Source organism: Lipomyces japonicus (assembly GCF_038497905.1).
Source record: "Lipomyces japonicus strain CBS 7319 unplaced genomic scaffold V1514scaffold_25, whole genome shotgun sequence".
NCBI lineage: Eukaryota > Fungi > Ascomycota > Lipomycetes > Lipomycetales > Lipomycetaceae > Lipomyces > Lipomyces japonicus.
The window spans coordinates 110076-123748 of record NW_027117837.1 but is presented as its reverse complement, the minus strand read 5'-3'; the positions used below and the strand labels follow the sequence as shown (position 1 = coordinate 123748).

Below are 13673 nucleotides of genomic sequence, written 5' to 3'. Positions count from 1 at the left end.
TTTTTCCCACAGTTCTCCGCACAGACCGAATGCCGAATGAGTCGGACGTGTGATTTTTCTTTTCTCGGGCGATTTGCTGATTGCGCAAAATGACGTTTCTTCCCGCTTTTCGACCCCTGAAAAATCAATCTGAACCAGGCTGTTGGAACGGATGATTGGATACACAATCAATCGTACAATGCACAAAAGCAACAAGAACAGCGAACGAGATGGAGAGACAGGGGGTTTATAAATTGATTGTCATGACAGCGCTGGAGAAATTGTGTCGCGCAATGGCGAATGTCTGAACGTCTTTTGTTACAGGAAACGGTTGGTCTTTAAAAAAAAAAATACAAATACAAATAAATAAAAAAACAAAGTAATTAAAAACCTGTCCTGCTCTCAGTTTACTTACCACTGAGCCTTGGACTTGATTGCCTCGTTCTGGATAACTTCGATCCAGTAGTTGTCCGGATCCAAAATAAACGCCACGTTCTTCATGCGGCCATCAGTCAGCCGCTTCTTCCAATTCACCTTGAGTTGTTCGAACCGTTCGGCAGCAGCGTCAAGATCATCGACAGAAATGCACAAGTGACCAAAACCCTGAGGCTCGTCGTTGCCGTTGTGATAGCCCTTGAATTCAGGGTCAGATTCGGTCCCCCAGTTATGCGTCAACTCGACAACACCTTCGAAATTGTACGATTCGGGAGAATCAACCACGAAATTGGCGTCGTTGTTATAGCCCAAAAAGTATAAAGTAAACTTGGCATTTTCGTGCGCTTTTGTGCGCAAAAGCTTCAAGCCCAAAACGGTTTGGTAAAACTCAAGCGACTTCTTTGGGTCCTTAACTCGAATCTAAATAGCCACAGTTAATACTCAAAATGTTCATCACCTATATAAAATAGTTTGAGGTAAATGTATATACCATCGTATGGTTAAATCTGTACGTGGACGGGTCGGTCACGCCCTCGGTCTTGGGACGGCGGGTCCAGATGAGCTCAACCCAATATCCGTCCGGGTCAAGCACAAACGCAATGTCTTTCTCTGCATGCGTATGGTTAGCAGCTGTATGAAAATAGGTAAAAACAAGCCCCACAACGAACTACTCACGTCTGCCATCGGACAATTTCTTTTGAAACTTGGCACCGTTCTTCAACAGGTTCTGCTCAACAACCTCAATATTATCGACAGAGAAGCAGATGTGACCAAAACCTCGATGCGGGTCAACGTTACCATTGTTGACCTTGTACTCGGTGTCGTTTTCGGTGCCGTAGTTGTGTGTAAGTTCCAACAGGCCCTCACTAAAACCAATCAACCGTTAACATCATGCCACGCACAGACAAAAGATAAGACATATGACACCCTTACCGGTCGGTCCATTCCTTGCCCTTGCTGACAGCATTTTCACCATCAAATGCCAGAAAGTAGAGCGAGAACTTGTTCTCGGGGAAGTCCAACGTGCGGATGACCTTCAACCCGAAGTTGCTTTCGTAGAACTCAATTGACTTCTTTGGGTCCTTGACACGAATCCTGTCGATCAGTCAGAACATACTGAATCACCACCACCACATTAACAACAACAACAACAACAACAACGTCGTCGTCATCGTCGTCGTCGTACCCTTCCCCTCATGACGTACATCGTGTGATTGAGCTTGTAGGTAGATGGATCCGTAGTCATGGTCGATACAGATGAATACAAACGAAAAGAAGATGCAAGCACAGAAGCAATTGCTGGCTTTGAAGACGCAATTGGACGAATTGAAGAAACAATACAGCTGCTGGAGACAGAAAAGAGGTTTCTGGTAGCGCGCGTGACAGGCGATAAGAGATTGAAACGCATTTTCATACGTCAATTCTTTTCTCGGACGACCCAAAAAAAAAAAAAAAAAAAAAAAATTAAAGAATTTTTTTGCGCTCGGCTTATTTTGGGTCGCCAAATCCGCAACCCGCGAACGCAGTTTTTGATTTCTTCACGAGCCGCGAAAGGAAAAAAAAATTATACAGATCACGACTGTACTAGAAAACCAGAAAAAATACCAAAAAAAAAAAAAAGAAAAAGAAAAAAAGAGTACTTTTTTCTCTTTTTTTTTTTTTACATTGCTTAAAGTCGTGGATCATTTATTTTTAAGTTTTTTTTCGCGGCTCATTGCAAATCAGATAAAGGAGAGAACAAAGTAAATCATGTCAAGCATTCCACCTGAGGCTACTGAAGCCTTGCTTCGTTTGCTTAATGCGATAACGTCTACCGACAACGCGGCTCGATCGGCTGCCGAAGAGAGTCTAAATAATGAATGGGTCACGTCTCAGCTTGATCTGCTCATGCTCGGGTTAGCTGAACAATCGCTTTTTAGCGAATCCCATACTGTACGCAAAAAGAGCAAAATTAAAAAAAAAAAAAAAAAAAAAATTTAAAAGATTAACATGTCATTCTTTTATTCTTTTAGATCAGATCATTAGCGGCCGTTCTGTTTCGGCGAATATCAATCAAACCAGTAGATGGCGGCGACTACCTTACAAGCAGGCATCTCGACAAGGTCTCGCCTGAGGTACAAGCAAAGACGAAACAGATCTTTCTTCAAGCTCTCAGCAACGAGCAAGTAACTGATATTCGTCATAAAATTTGCGACACCATCTCAGAGATTGTGGCTGGCACTTCTGGTATGTCGGGACTTACTATCTATCTTTTTTTTTTTTTTTAATTTTTAACTAATAAAACAGAACAATGGCCAGAGCTGTTGGCCGTTTTGTTTAGGGCCTCAGAGTCGCCAAACAGTGGTCTACGGGAAGGCGCGTTCAGAATATTTGCCTCCGCTCCTCAGATAATCAGCAAGGATAACCTCGCTGCCATCCTTAATGTTTTCAAGGCCGGATTTCAGGATCCAGATGAAAAAGTCCGGATTGCTGCGATCGTTGCGTTTACGTCGTATTTTGAACGGTCGCCAAAGTCCGTATGGGACAGCCTCAAGGCGCTTGTTCCAGATCTGTTAAACGTTTTGGTTCCGTTGAACACTGTCGACAAGGCTGATGAACTAACATCCGCATTGTCACCTTTGATTGACATGGCCACGCTTGCTCCCAAAATTTTTAGGCCATACTTTAAATCCATTGTCGAGTTCAATATTTCAGTCATTAAAAACAAGGACATGGATTCATCGGCTAGGGAAGCCGCGTTGGAACTTTTGACCACATTTGCCGACGAAGCTCCAAAAATGTGCAAGAAGGAGCCCCTGTACTCTTCTGAGATGGTGGTGCAGTGCCTTTCGTTGATGACTGAAGTTGGCGAGGATGACGACGAGCAATGCTCGGCCTGGAGGGAAGAAGATGATCTCGATTCAGACGAAGCCGATTCCACGCACGTTGCTGCCCGACAAAGTTTGGATCGGTTGGCTTGCAAGCTTGGCGGCGAGTTACTTTTACCTCCGCTGTTTCAATGGCTTCCGCAGTTGATTTCGTCTGCCAGATGGCAAGAGCGATATGCGGCACTCATGGCCATCTCGTCGTTTGCTGAAGGTTGCAGGGAATACATGCTAAGCGAGTTATCCAAAGTTCTCGACATGGTTTTGCCGTTGTTGCAGGATTCTCATCCCAGAGTTCAGTGGGGTGCTTGCAACGCCATAGGTCAGATGTGCACTGATTTTGCTGATGACTTGCAAACCAATTTTGGCTCAAGAGTCCTACCTGCGCTTATCCAGGTTATGGAGTCTCCCGAACCACGAGTGCAGGCTCACGCAGCTGCTGCCACGGTCAATTTTTGCGAAGACGCAGAGACCGAGACGGTCGAACCTTTCCTTGACAGTTTGCTAAGCCACCTAATGGTTCTTCTTCAAAGTCCCAAGAAATACGTGCAAGGCCAAGTGTTAACCACGATTGCGATTGTTGCCGATGCTGCGAGCACAAAGTTTAATGCATATTACGACACCATGATGCCAATTTTGTTTAACGTGCTTCAACAAGACATGTCGAAGGAATATCGCGTGCTTAGGGCCAGGTGCATTGAATGCGCATCCTTGATTGCCCTGGCAGTGGGCAAGGAGAAATTTGCTCCGTTGTCGAACCAGCTTATCACCATCCTGGCTAGTATTCAGCAGACCATTACTGAACCCGATGATCCAGCAGCTTCGTATCTTATTCAAGCTTGGGGTAGAATATGTCGAGTTCTTGGTACGGACTTCTTGCCTTACCTTTCCGGAGTCATGCCCCCACTTCTCGAAGCCGGCAAGACCAAACCTGAATTACAAATTATTGATGACACACAAGAAGCTGAGTCGTTTGATAAGGAAGGCTGGGAGCTCGTGCCAGTTCAGGGCAAGCATATCGGCATTCGCACCAGCTTGTTGGATGATAAATGTACCGCGATTGAGTTGTTGAGTGTTTACGCTGCTGAACTCGGTGGTGCGTTCGAGCCCTACGTTAAAGAGATTTTGGAAGAAATCGTGGTTCCGTCTTTAAGTTTTTTTTTTCATGATGGTGTTCGCATTGCCGCTGCTCAGGCAGTTCCGCATTTGTTGACTGCCATTCGTGACTCGGGTCCGAATAACACGGAAAAATTGGCCGCATACTGGAGGCAGATTGTGTCGAAACTTCTTGAAGTTCTTACGGTCGAACCATATGTTGAACTGCTGACTGTTTTTTACACCACGTTCTATCAATCGGTCGAGGTTATTGGCATTAACTGTCTTACTCAGGATGACATGGAACAATTTGCAAAGTCGGTTGTGACTAACGTTGGTGATTACAAGAATCGGGTGCATGCTCGAGCAAGTAATGCTGATGAATACGAAGAGTATGACGAGTCTGATAAGGACGAGGACATGCTTATTGATGAAGAATTTGTTGGCGAAGTGAACAAGGCGATTCATTCCGTGTTCAAATCTCAGCGCACGTCATTCTTACCATCATTTGAAAACTTGTTACCTTTGTTAAGTGAATTGGGGGCAAGAGCTGAGGTTGAATGCCGAGAATTTGTGTTGTGCGTGTACGATGACTTGATTGAATTCGTTGGTCCCGAGTCGTGGAGATATAAGGATTTATTTTTACAATCGATAGCCAACGCACTGACCGATGAAAGTATGGTTTTATACATAAAAAAAAAATCTAACTTTAAATTCTGACTTTGTTATAGATGCCAATTTACGACAAGCTGCAGCCTATGGAATAGGAGCGGCCGCACAGTTTGGCGGTGAGACCTACTCAGCCACGGTAGGCCAAGTCATACCGACATTGTTCCAGGTGCTTTCGATCTCCGATGCCCGCAGCGACGACAACGTGCATGCGACCGAGAACGTGTCTGCAGCGATCGCCAAGATTTTGAAGTTTAATAGTGGTCATGTTGCTGATAGGGATAACGTGATTGACGCCTGGATCACAACGTTACCGATCGTGAACGATGAGGAGGCTGCCACGTATGCGTATTCGTTTCTGGTGGACTTGATTGAGAAGCAGCATCCGGCCGTGCAGAAGCATGTGCCGCATATTGTGGAATCGGTCAAGAAAGCATTAGATGCAAAAGCACTGCAGGGCCAGACGGCCGAACGGGTTGTGCGGGCGCTGCAGTAAGCTGCAGTAAGCTGGGGTTTTTGCTATTATTCACATGTCTTTTCGGTTTTTTCTTTTTTTTTTTTTTTGTATGTATTCAAGAAAGGAGGTATTGTAGTTTATAATCTTATGTTAATTCAAACAAAATTTATATTTTTCTCGTGGTGTTTTGCTTGAGCGCATACTATAGTTTGAGATGAACGGTACCTTGAGATGTCTAATCTCAGAACATTTGATGTGCAACATTCTCCTCTTCCATGTCGAATAGATGAATGCTTTCCCATGACTAAACGTTTAGTAAACGCGATGGCGGCAACGGTTGTCAGGCACAAATTAATTGCGGAAGGAGCAAAACAAAAAAAAAAAGTATAAAAAAATTTTGTTTCCTAAACGTATTCGCGTTCTTTCTCTTTTGTTCTTTTTTTTTTTTTTACCCCTGTCTTCTGTATTATTTATAAAGACAAGTTTTTTTTCTTTTCTTTACAATTTATTTTTTTTTTATTAATACACAAAATGTCTGGTTTGGTTCCGTTTTCTACTTACACTCTTAAGGTCATCCCTGGCATCCCAGTGACCGCCACTGACGATGATTTCCCAGTCACCGTGCGCATCACACTGGCGGCTATTGATCCGAACCCGATTGATGATGAGAAGACTCCGAGTACGATCAGAATCTTGAAGAAGCCTGCTGCATTCCCTGAAGGTGGATTGCCATACGATGACGATGAGGATGATGAAGACGATGAGGATTTTGTGGATGATGATGAAGAGGAGGAGGAGGAGGAGGAGGAGGAGGAGGAAGAAGAAGAAGAAGTGAAGAAGGGTAAGAATAACAAGAAGAAAGAAGAGCCAAAGGTCAAGAGCAAGGCCAAGAAGGCAGATGCCAAGGCCGACGATGTCGAGATGGCTGATGAGGATGAGGATGAGGATGAGGATGAGGATGATGACGAGGACGAGGACGAGGACGATGACGAGGATGATGAGTTTGAGATTGAAGAAACTGTTCTTTGCACTCTGTCACCCGAGACTGTGAGTTTTTTTTTTTTTTTTTTTTTTTTTGGTTTCTAACGAATATTGTAGCTTTATCAACAACCACTTGATCTCGTGATTGGACCTGACGAGGAGATTTTGTTTGACGTCACTGGTTCCTACGTTGTGTCTCTTATCGGAAACTACGTCGAGCATCCGTTTGACCAATCAGACGACTACGATTCTGAGGAAGAGTCTGATGATGAATCCGACTATGACTTGTCACCTGATGAGGATGAGCTTCTTGTCGAGTACTCTGATGAAGAGAGCGACGAGCTTGATGACATTGAGAGCCGCATCGAAGAGATTGATGAGAAGGAGGCTAAGCTTGAGGCCAAGGTTGCTGCTCTGGCCAAAACTGATAAGGCTTCCAAGAAGAAGGCCAATGGCAAGAGAGCCGCTGATGAAGATGAGGAAAAGTCGTTGGATGACTTGATTGAGAAGGACGTTGCTGCCGCCAAGTCCGCAGACAAGGCTTCCAAGAAGCAGCAGGCAAAGAAGCTCAAGGCTGCTGATGGATCCGCCACTGCTGCTCCTGCCGTTGCCGAGAAGGATAAGAAGGTTACTTTTGCTAAGGAACTTGAACAGGGACCCACCGGTAAAGGTGCCGTCGCTGCTGCTGCTGCTGCTACTGCTACTGCCACGCCGGCCGTGAAATCTCAAAAACTTGAAGGTGGCGTGATTGCTGAGGACCGCAAGGTTGGCGAAGGTGCTGGTGCCAAGAACGGTCAAAAAGTTGGCGTCAGATACATTGGCAAGTTGGATAACGGCAAGGTTTTTGATAGCAATACCAAGGGTAAGCCGTTTGTGTTTACTTTAGGTAAAGGTGAAGTCATCAAGGGATGGGATATTGGTGTTAAGGGACTGGCTGTTAAGGGTGAGCGTCGCATCATCGTGCCTGCCAACCTTGCCTATGGCAAGAAGGCCCTGCCTGGAATTCCAGCCAATTCTAGACTTACCTTCGACGTGAAGCTAGTTTCACTCAAGTAAAGAAAAAGAATGACCTTGTTTTTGTTTTGTTTTTTTTTTTTTTTTTTTGGTTTTTTAATTGTAGTATGTTGTAAAATTTTTATTTTTGTGTTTTTTGCGTCTTTTGTATGTTAATGGGTAAATTGGAATATTAAAAAAAGTCTTGATATTAAATATACACTTATAACTTTATTATTTTTTTTTTAAAAGAAACACATAAAAAGACAAAAAAGGAAAGCTGCTCTATAGTCAAATGACTTAATCTTTCTTGGCGTCTTCAGTCTCGGTCTTCTCAACTTTCTGTTCTGGCTTCATGGCCGGGAACAGTAAGACTTCCTTGATGGAATGCGAGTTGGTTAAGAACATGGCCAACCGATCGATACCAGCACCCCATCCACCGGTAGGGGGTAAGCCGTATTCAAGCGCGGTGCAGAAAGTTTCGTCAACCAATTGCGCCTCGTCATCACCTTGCGCCTTTTGATTAGCTTGCTCTTCGAATCTAGCCCGCTGATCGAACGGGTCGTTTAATTCCGTGTATGCGTTGGCCAATTCCTTGGTAGCCACAAACAGTTCGAACCGTTCGCAAATGCCGGGCACGGATCGGTGATACTTGGCCAACGGCGACATCATTTGCGGGTGGCCGGTGATGAACGTTGGGTTGATGCATACGTCTTCAATGTAATCGCCCACCAACTTATCAAGCATGCGCGCGTTCGTGAGTGGCGGCGTGCACACGAGGTTTTCCCTGGCGAGCAAGTCGCGCAAGAACTTGTTGGTTTGTTCCGTGTGCAGTTCATCACCAGGTGGGAACTTGACATTGAGTTTCTCTTCCAACGTGGTGATCATGTCCAACCGCTTCCACGGCCGGCTGAAGTCGATATCAAGCGTGGGGCCGTCAGGTCCGCCCGGTTGGTACTTGACCTTGTAATCACCGGTGATGTCCTTAACCATGTTGGAAAACAAGTCTTCGGTCATGTCCATCAGGTCGTGGTAATCCGCGTAAGCCTGATAGAACTCGCAAGTCGTAAACTCAGGGTTGTGGGTCAGGTCAATGCCCTCGTTTCTGAATTGCCGGCCAATCTCGTACACGCGTTCGATGCCACCGACGACCAACATCTTTAGGTACAGCTCCGGAGCCACGCGCATAAACAGGTCCATGTTAAGATCGTTGTGATGAGTGATGAACGGTTTGGCCGTGGCACCACCAGCAATCATGTTCATCATTGGCGTTTCGACCTCGACAAAATCCCGAGAATCAAAATACCGGCGCATGTAGCTGACAATCTTGGCCCTGGTTATGAACGTGTCCCTTGTGGAATTGTTCATGATCAGGTCCAGATATCGCTGCCGGTAACGAGATTCTTGATCCTTAAACCCGTACCGCTCGGTCGGCAGCATGTGCAGCGACGGCGACAACAGCACGACCTCGCGGGCAAAGATGGACACCGTGCCTTCGCCGCCGCGTTGCGGCTGCGTGCGGCCAGGGTACCCGCGCACGCCGATGATGTCGCCACGGCTGATGTGCTCATGCATGGCGTCGTACGTGCCATCGGCAGCGTCTTGAGCCTGGGACACGATCTGAATCGAATAACTTTCGGCATGCAAGTCGTAAAACTTGAGCTTCGAACCGGACTCACGCTTGACGTGGATGCGACCGGCCACCGTGATTTCCTCCTCGGGCAAGGTCTGGCCACGACTAAGCGTGGAATACTTGGTGATGAACTCATGGAACCGCGTGTTCACGTGGAACTTGTGCGGGTACGGATCAGGATTATGGCTCTTGCGAAGGGCCTCAATCTCACGCGATCGTAGCTTGAAGTATTGCTAAAAAATTCCGTTAGCTTCAAATTCTTGGTCTCTCGTTTACCTCAATCTTAGGTAGTAGATGTTATAATTACATACATTAGGAGTCAATTCTTCTTCATCGGCAGATTTCTTTTTGTTGCTCTGGGCAGGAGCTTTCTCAGCAGCTGCAGCGGCTTTCTCCTTCTGTATTAAAACTTGATTAGCTCAAAGATCCAACAATCTCTTCAACGTGAGGAAAATTTAAAACATACACGCTTCTGTTCCAGCGCACGTTGCTTCTGTCGCTTCTTCAATTCGGTCTTGGACACTTGCTCGCCAGTCACCTCATCAAGATATGTCTTCTGCAACTGGTCGGCAACTTGATCGACCGCAGCATTAGTACTTTCTGACGACATGATTTTCTATATTTCTCTCTCTTTAATAGTTCTTTCTATAAAAGAATGGACAAAAATCTAGATAAGGAAATCTATGGAGTCGGTTTTTTTTTTTTTTTTTTTTTTTTTTTCAAAAAAAATCTTGTCGCGCGAAAGATTTGCCCCGAACACCAAGTGGCAATTAACCTAACCCGACGATTAGCAATGCCAACGATCGTTATAGTTAAGAGTTCAATCTTTTTATAAAACTACAAATTTTATTAAAATTGCCAACTTGTTGTCAGAATATATCAACTATTCAATAAAACCAATTAACAGTACAATTACAAAGTGATCACGCATGTAAAATAACTGACTGTGCGCGAATGGATAACTGATACATGACTCATGCACATACATACCTGACTCCAAAGTTAAACAGAAACATTCGTATTTTCACCAAAATATCCCAAACATATTTTAAAAAAAAATAAAAAAAAAACCAAAAAAAAATTGACAACTTTTTAACGCGCCTGAACTCATTTTACAATGTGGACAAAAAAAATAACTTAATTCAAAATGGGCAGGAAATTGCCGACAATCATCATTGGAATGTCAAATACGTCGCGCTTGATGGTCCACGTACACGCGGTCGGAATCTTGCGACCGGTAGGGCCCAGCAATGTACATTCCATCATGGTTGCGCCACGAGAATCACCAAAGGCAAGCTTGCTGAAACCTTCAAAATATTCAAGCACAGAGTGATCATCCATAAGTTCGACCACAAACGTGCGCTTGCCCAACAGTTCGTCTTTAGTCCAGCCTGTCAGAATGCAAAATTCCTTGCCAACGGCCGCAACCTGGCCGGTACGCCGCCAGACAATCGTCGGCGTACCGCTGTACGAAATGAATTTTTCGTATTCAAATAACGTGCGCTGAAAACATTTTTCCATAAAAATCAAATCTTCTTCCTTTAATGTCTTTGTGCAGGCTATAAAACTAGGCCGGAACGCAGCCATGCACCTGGCGACCCGCATGAGGTGCGGCCGGTCAAACCGCGACTTTAAATAACTAATCAAATCATGATACCCCGGCGTGTATGAAAATGGCTGCGTGACAGACGCGTAGACAGATTCAGGCACACGGCGGGTGCTGCGACTGCGCGGGCCCAGATGAGACGGTAGGCCTGTTGGTATGAGAGGGCCAGCCGATGATAGAGTTGCTGTGTTGGTTGCAGTAAATGATGATACTTGTGGCGTTATGGATGATGGTGTAGGTGGTGAATTACTATTTTGCGGAGAATTATTGTAGTTGGGATCGTTGGCGGACAATAACGAGGCCAGCCCCCTGCTGGCCCAATTGGAATCCCTAACCGACATGTCTGCAAAGCTGTAGGATGAGTACACGGGGCTGAGCGGGTCCTGCGTGGCGACTGAAGATTGCATCTGATTGATGGCATGCGAGATTGTACTATGATTGGTATTACTATTATCTCCAATCATATTGGACAAGTACGAATATTCAAGATTTGCGGTGCGAGAGCCAAAGTCATAGCCGGACAGATCCAAATTAGAAAATAATGAATCGGATGGCGAATCGCCGTCCTGCGTTAAAGAAGACGGGTCAATAGTTCCCGGCGCAGGCGCGGTTGTTGCTGTTGTTGTAGTTGTTGTAGTAGACGTCAGTTTCTTCTTTGACGGCTTGTCAGTCTGCCGTTGCTCTGGTGACGCGTCATGCAAATACTTTGCCTTCTTGCGCACACCGTCCTGACACGTTGACTGCAGGCCACGCTTAATGCAGCGCTGACACGGGCGAGCTAGATAAAATTAGCATTGTCTACTCCACAACGACAACGTTGGTCTTCATAAGCATCAGTGTCATAATTTTCCTACCGTCATCGCAAGTCAGATGAGCTTTCTGACAGTGAAAGCAAGCCCGTGAGGCTTTTTTGCGCTTCGGCCTGCCTGTCCGCAACTGTCAAAAAAAAAAATAAAATAAAATTTAGCCATATGCAATAAATTATTTGGATCATGACCACTCACGCTGATGCCGGAGCTGCGGGCCATGGCGGCGGTCATGGGCAACTTAATGCCCGACGCGGTCGTGACTGTGACTGTGGTGCTTGCGGCAGCGTTTGCTGCACCTGCGGCAGTAACGTTGCTAGACATAAAAAGCGGTGGCGGTGGCATTTTGTTGTTGTTGGTATCGTCGTCGTTCTGTTGACCATGCACACGAGCAAAAACAAAAGAGCAGGAAAAAAAATAAAAAAATAAAAAAATCAAGCAAACGGTCTTTTTTTTTAGCGGGCATTGAAAATGTGGAGGCGCCGATGAACTTTTTGGGTGTTCAGTTACCCGGGTTTTGTAAGTTCACCGCAGCTCTTGTAAAATTCATTTTTCTGCAAGACAAAGCTCGATATTGGTTAATTGCAAAATGTCAAAACCTCAAGATCAGGCAAAGGTATGTTTGAGTGAAAATGCTGGAGGTACATTGTATTGTTGCTTATGTTGCTTGCTTTTCTAGATTGCGCCTTGGAAGTCGCTCGTGGCTGGAGGTGTCGCCGGCGGAGTCGAGGCCGCCGTCACGGTATGCTATTTTTTTTTTAATTTTTCAACGTCCTCAATCACGTATCTCATGTGTTATTAATAATAATGAAAGTATCCGTTCGAGTTTGCTAAAACCCGGCTACAATTGGTTGACAAGTCTGCGACCGTGCATTCCAAAAACCCAATTACGCTCGTGATTAATGTGGCCCGGCTGGAAGGCATCAAGACAGTGTACACGGGTTGTTCCACCATGGTGGTCGGCTGTGCTGCCAAAGCTGCGGTCCGTTTTCTTGGGTTTGATTCGCTCAAAAAGTTGTTGGCCGACCGTGAGACCGGCAAGTTGTCTCCCGCAGCTGGCATTGCCGCCGGGTTCGGCGCCGGCGTACTGGAATCTGTGTTCGCGCTCACGCCGTTCGAGACAATCAAGACCGCCTTGATTGACGATGCTCAGCGACCGAACCCAAGGTATAGAGGATTAGTGCATGGCTCATACATGCTCGTTCGCGAAGGCGGCTTCGCAGCTATCTACAAGGGCCTTATTCCGGTTACGCTGCGGCAATCGTCCAACGCGGCCGTCAGAATGGGCTCGTACTCGTTCCTCAAGCAGAAATTTCAAGCACGTAACAAGGAAGACTCGTCGGCTCCATTGTCAGGGCCGACTACGTTCCTCATTGGCGCCGTTGCCGGTATCATCACTGTGTACAGCACGATGCCGTTCGACACAGTCAAGACCAGAATGCAGTCGCTTGAGTCAAGTAAGGAGTACAAGAACACGTTGCACTGTGCACAGCGGCTGTTTAAAGAAGAAGGCATTCTTACGTTTTGGAAGGGCACGACCCCACGCCTCGGTAGGCTTGTGCTCAGCGGCGGTATCATCTTCACGATCTATGAGCAAATCATATCCATCATCTAGACTACATGCAATTAATATTTGTTTCGCACTAAACTTGTAATTTAATATTTTGTATTTTTTTTTCATTGATGGAAGCCATTGTATACTGTATAGGCTCGAATTGGCATAATTAAGTCTGAATTAAAGTAGATCTATGGAGGCTAAGTTTGGTGATCTGTTACTCTATCATCAGCGATATGATGATCATAACGTGGCGTGCAAGTCCGCGTCTCCCACGAATGACTCAAAAAAACATAAGAATTGAATAGAACTATAGTATTTGCTACTAAATTAATGGAGATTCACAAAGGCTTGATTAATTAAATGAAAAATGTTAGTACATTAAAGTTGCATCAACCAATCTGTAGCAAAAAAAAGACCAAACTGTACAAGTTTATTATATGGTGGAACAACTGGATCTTCATTCAAGATGGCGAAAGAAAAAAAATGACGTGCACGATGCAATAAAAAATTAATCAATCAACAATCAATCACGTGCAGTACAGGTTTTTACGGAATGTGCCAGAGCTCTTGACTTTGGGTAAGGGTATAAACTGCTGA

General features: G+C 45.3%; 6 protein-coding genes across 6 annotated transcripts; 3 read left to right on the top strand and 3 right to left on the bottom strand.

Annotated features, from left to right (window-relative positions):
• Positions 1 to 390: 390 nt before the first annotated feature.
• On the bottom strand, positions 391 to 1660 carry V1514DRAFT_282143 (Glyoxalase/Bleomycin resistance protein/Dihydroxybiphenyl dioxygenase; the record flags this gene model as incomplete). Its single annotated transcript, XM_066925093.1, has 5 exons — positions 391 to 834; positions 905 to 1023; positions 1090 to 1280; positions 1348 to 1509; positions 1620 to 1660. The coding sequence occupies 5 exons, from the start codon at positions 1658 to 1660 to the stop codon at positions 391 to 393; spliced, it is 957 nt and encodes a 318-aa protein (XP_066782757.1).
• A 302-nt stretch (positions 1661 to 1962) lies between these two features.
• On the top strand, positions 1963 to 5684 carry V1514DRAFT_308291 (armadillo-type protein). The gene is made up of 4 exons (XM_066925718.1): positions 1963 to 2346; positions 2427 to 2640; positions 2701 to 5049; positions 5105 to 5684. Exons 1-4 carry the CDS (start codon positions 2164 to 2166, stop codon positions 5536 to 5538), a joined length of 3180 nt encoding a protein of 1059 aa, XP_066782756.1. The 5' UTR covers positions 1963 to 2163; the 3' UTR covers positions 5539 to 5684.
• A 251-nt stretch (positions 5685 to 5935) lies between these two features.
• Positions 5936 to 7688, top strand: V1514DRAFT_352890 (uncharacterized protein). Its single transcript, XM_066929520.1, has 2 exons — positions 5936 to 6546; positions 6598 to 7688. The coding sequence occupies exons 1-2, from the start codon at positions 6031 to 6033 to the stop codon at positions 7534 to 7536; spliced, it is 1455 nt and encodes a 484-aa protein (XP_066782755.1). The 5' UTR covers positions 5936 to 6030; the 3' UTR covers positions 7537 to 7688.
• Positions 7637 to 9813, bottom strand: V1514DRAFT_332727 (uncharacterized protein). The gene is made up of 3 exons (XM_066927898.1): positions 9573 to 9813; positions 9418 to 9504; positions 7637 to 9339 (listed from the first exon to the last, which is right to left on the bottom strand). The coding sequence occupies exons 1-3, from the start codon at positions 9714 to 9716 to the stop codon at positions 7774 to 7776; spliced, it is 1797 nt and encodes a 598-aa protein (XP_066782754.1). The 5' UTR covers positions 9717 to 9813; the 3' UTR covers positions 7637 to 7773.
• On the bottom strand, positions 9800 to 11966 carry V1514DRAFT_308283 (uncharacterized protein). Its single transcript, XM_066925717.1, has 3 exons — positions 11717 to 11966; positions 11567 to 11648; positions 9800 to 11490 (listed from the first exon to the last, which is right to left on the bottom strand). The coding sequence occupies exons 1-3, from the start codon at positions 11861 to 11863 to the stop codon at positions 10244 to 10246; spliced, it is 1476 nt and encodes a 491-aa protein (XP_066782753.1). The 5' UTR covers positions 11864 to 11966; the 3' UTR covers positions 9800 to 10243.
• Positions 11967 to 11998: 32 nt separating this feature from the next.
• Positions 11999 to 13453, top strand: V1514DRAFT_363584 (mitochondrial carrier domain-containing protein). The gene is made up of 3 exons (XM_066929768.1): positions 11999 to 12134; positions 12198 to 12260; positions 12333 to 13453. The coding sequence occupies exons 1-3, from the start codon at positions 12108 to 12110 to the stop codon at positions 13131 to 13133; spliced, it is 891 nt and encodes a 296-aa protein (XP_066782752.1). The 5' UTR covers positions 11999 to 12107; the 3' UTR covers positions 13134 to 13453.
• The last annotated feature ends 220 nt before the right edge of the window (positions 13454 to 13673 follow it).

Bases quoted from the DNA above. Each gene is read 5' to 3' on its own strand.
- V1514DRAFT_308291 (XM_066925718.1), top strand. From the start codon at position 2,164: ATGTCAAGCATTCCACCTGAGGCTACTGAAGCCTTGCTTCGTTTGCTT. The intron at 2,347-2,426 runs GTACGCAAAAAG...TTATTCTTTTAG, and splicing joins TTTTTAGCGAATCCCATACT to ATCAGATCATTAGCGGCCGT. The intron at 2,641-2,700 runs GTATGTCGGGAC...CTAATAAAACAG, and splicing joins GATTGTGGCTGGCACTTCTG to AACAATGGCCAGAGCTGTTG.
- V1514DRAFT_352890 (XM_066929520.1), top strand. From the start codon at position 6,031: ATGTCTGGTTTGGTTCCGTTTTCTACTTACACTCTTAAGGTCATCCCT. The intron at 6,547-6,597 runs GTGAGTTTTTTT...CGAATATTGTAG, and splicing joins GCACTCTGTCACCCGAGACT to CTTTATCAACAACCACTTGA.
- V1514DRAFT_332727 (XM_066927898.1), bottom strand. From the start codon at position 9,716: ATGTCGTCAGAAAGTACTAATGCTGCGGTCGATCAAGTTGCCGACCAG. The intron at 9,505-9,572 runs GTATGTTTTAAA...GTTTTAATACAG, and splicing joins GTGCGCTGGAACAGAAGCGT to AAGGAGAAAGCCGCTGCAGC. The intron at 9,340-9,417 runs GTATGTAATTAT...GGAATTTTTTAG, and splicing joins AAGAAGAATTGACTCCTAAT to CAATACTTCAAGCTACGATC.
- V1514DRAFT_308283 (XM_066925717.1), bottom strand. From the start codon at position 11,863: ATGCCACCGCCACCGCTTTTTATGTCTAGCAACGTTACTGCCGCAGGT. The intron at 11,649-11,716 runs GTGAGTGGTCAT...TTTTTTTGACAG, and splicing joins CCCGCAGCTCCGGCATCAGC to TTGCGGACAGGCAGGCCGAA. The intron at 11,491-11,566 runs GTAGGAAAATTA...AATTTTATCTAG, and splicing joins TCATCTGACTTGCGATGACG to CTCGCCCGTGTCAGCGCTGC.
- V1514DRAFT_363584 (XM_066929768.1), top strand. From the start codon at position 12,108: ATGTCAAAACCTCAAGATCAGGCAAAG. The intron at 12,135-12,197 runs GTATGTTTGAGT...TTGCTTTTCTAG, and splicing joins AACCTCAAGATCAGGCAAAG to ATTGCGCCTTGGAAGTCGCT. The intron at 12,261-12,332 runs GTATGCTATTTT...TAATAATGAAAG, and splicing joins GAGTCGAGGCCGCCGTCACG to TATCCGTTCGAGTTTGCTAA.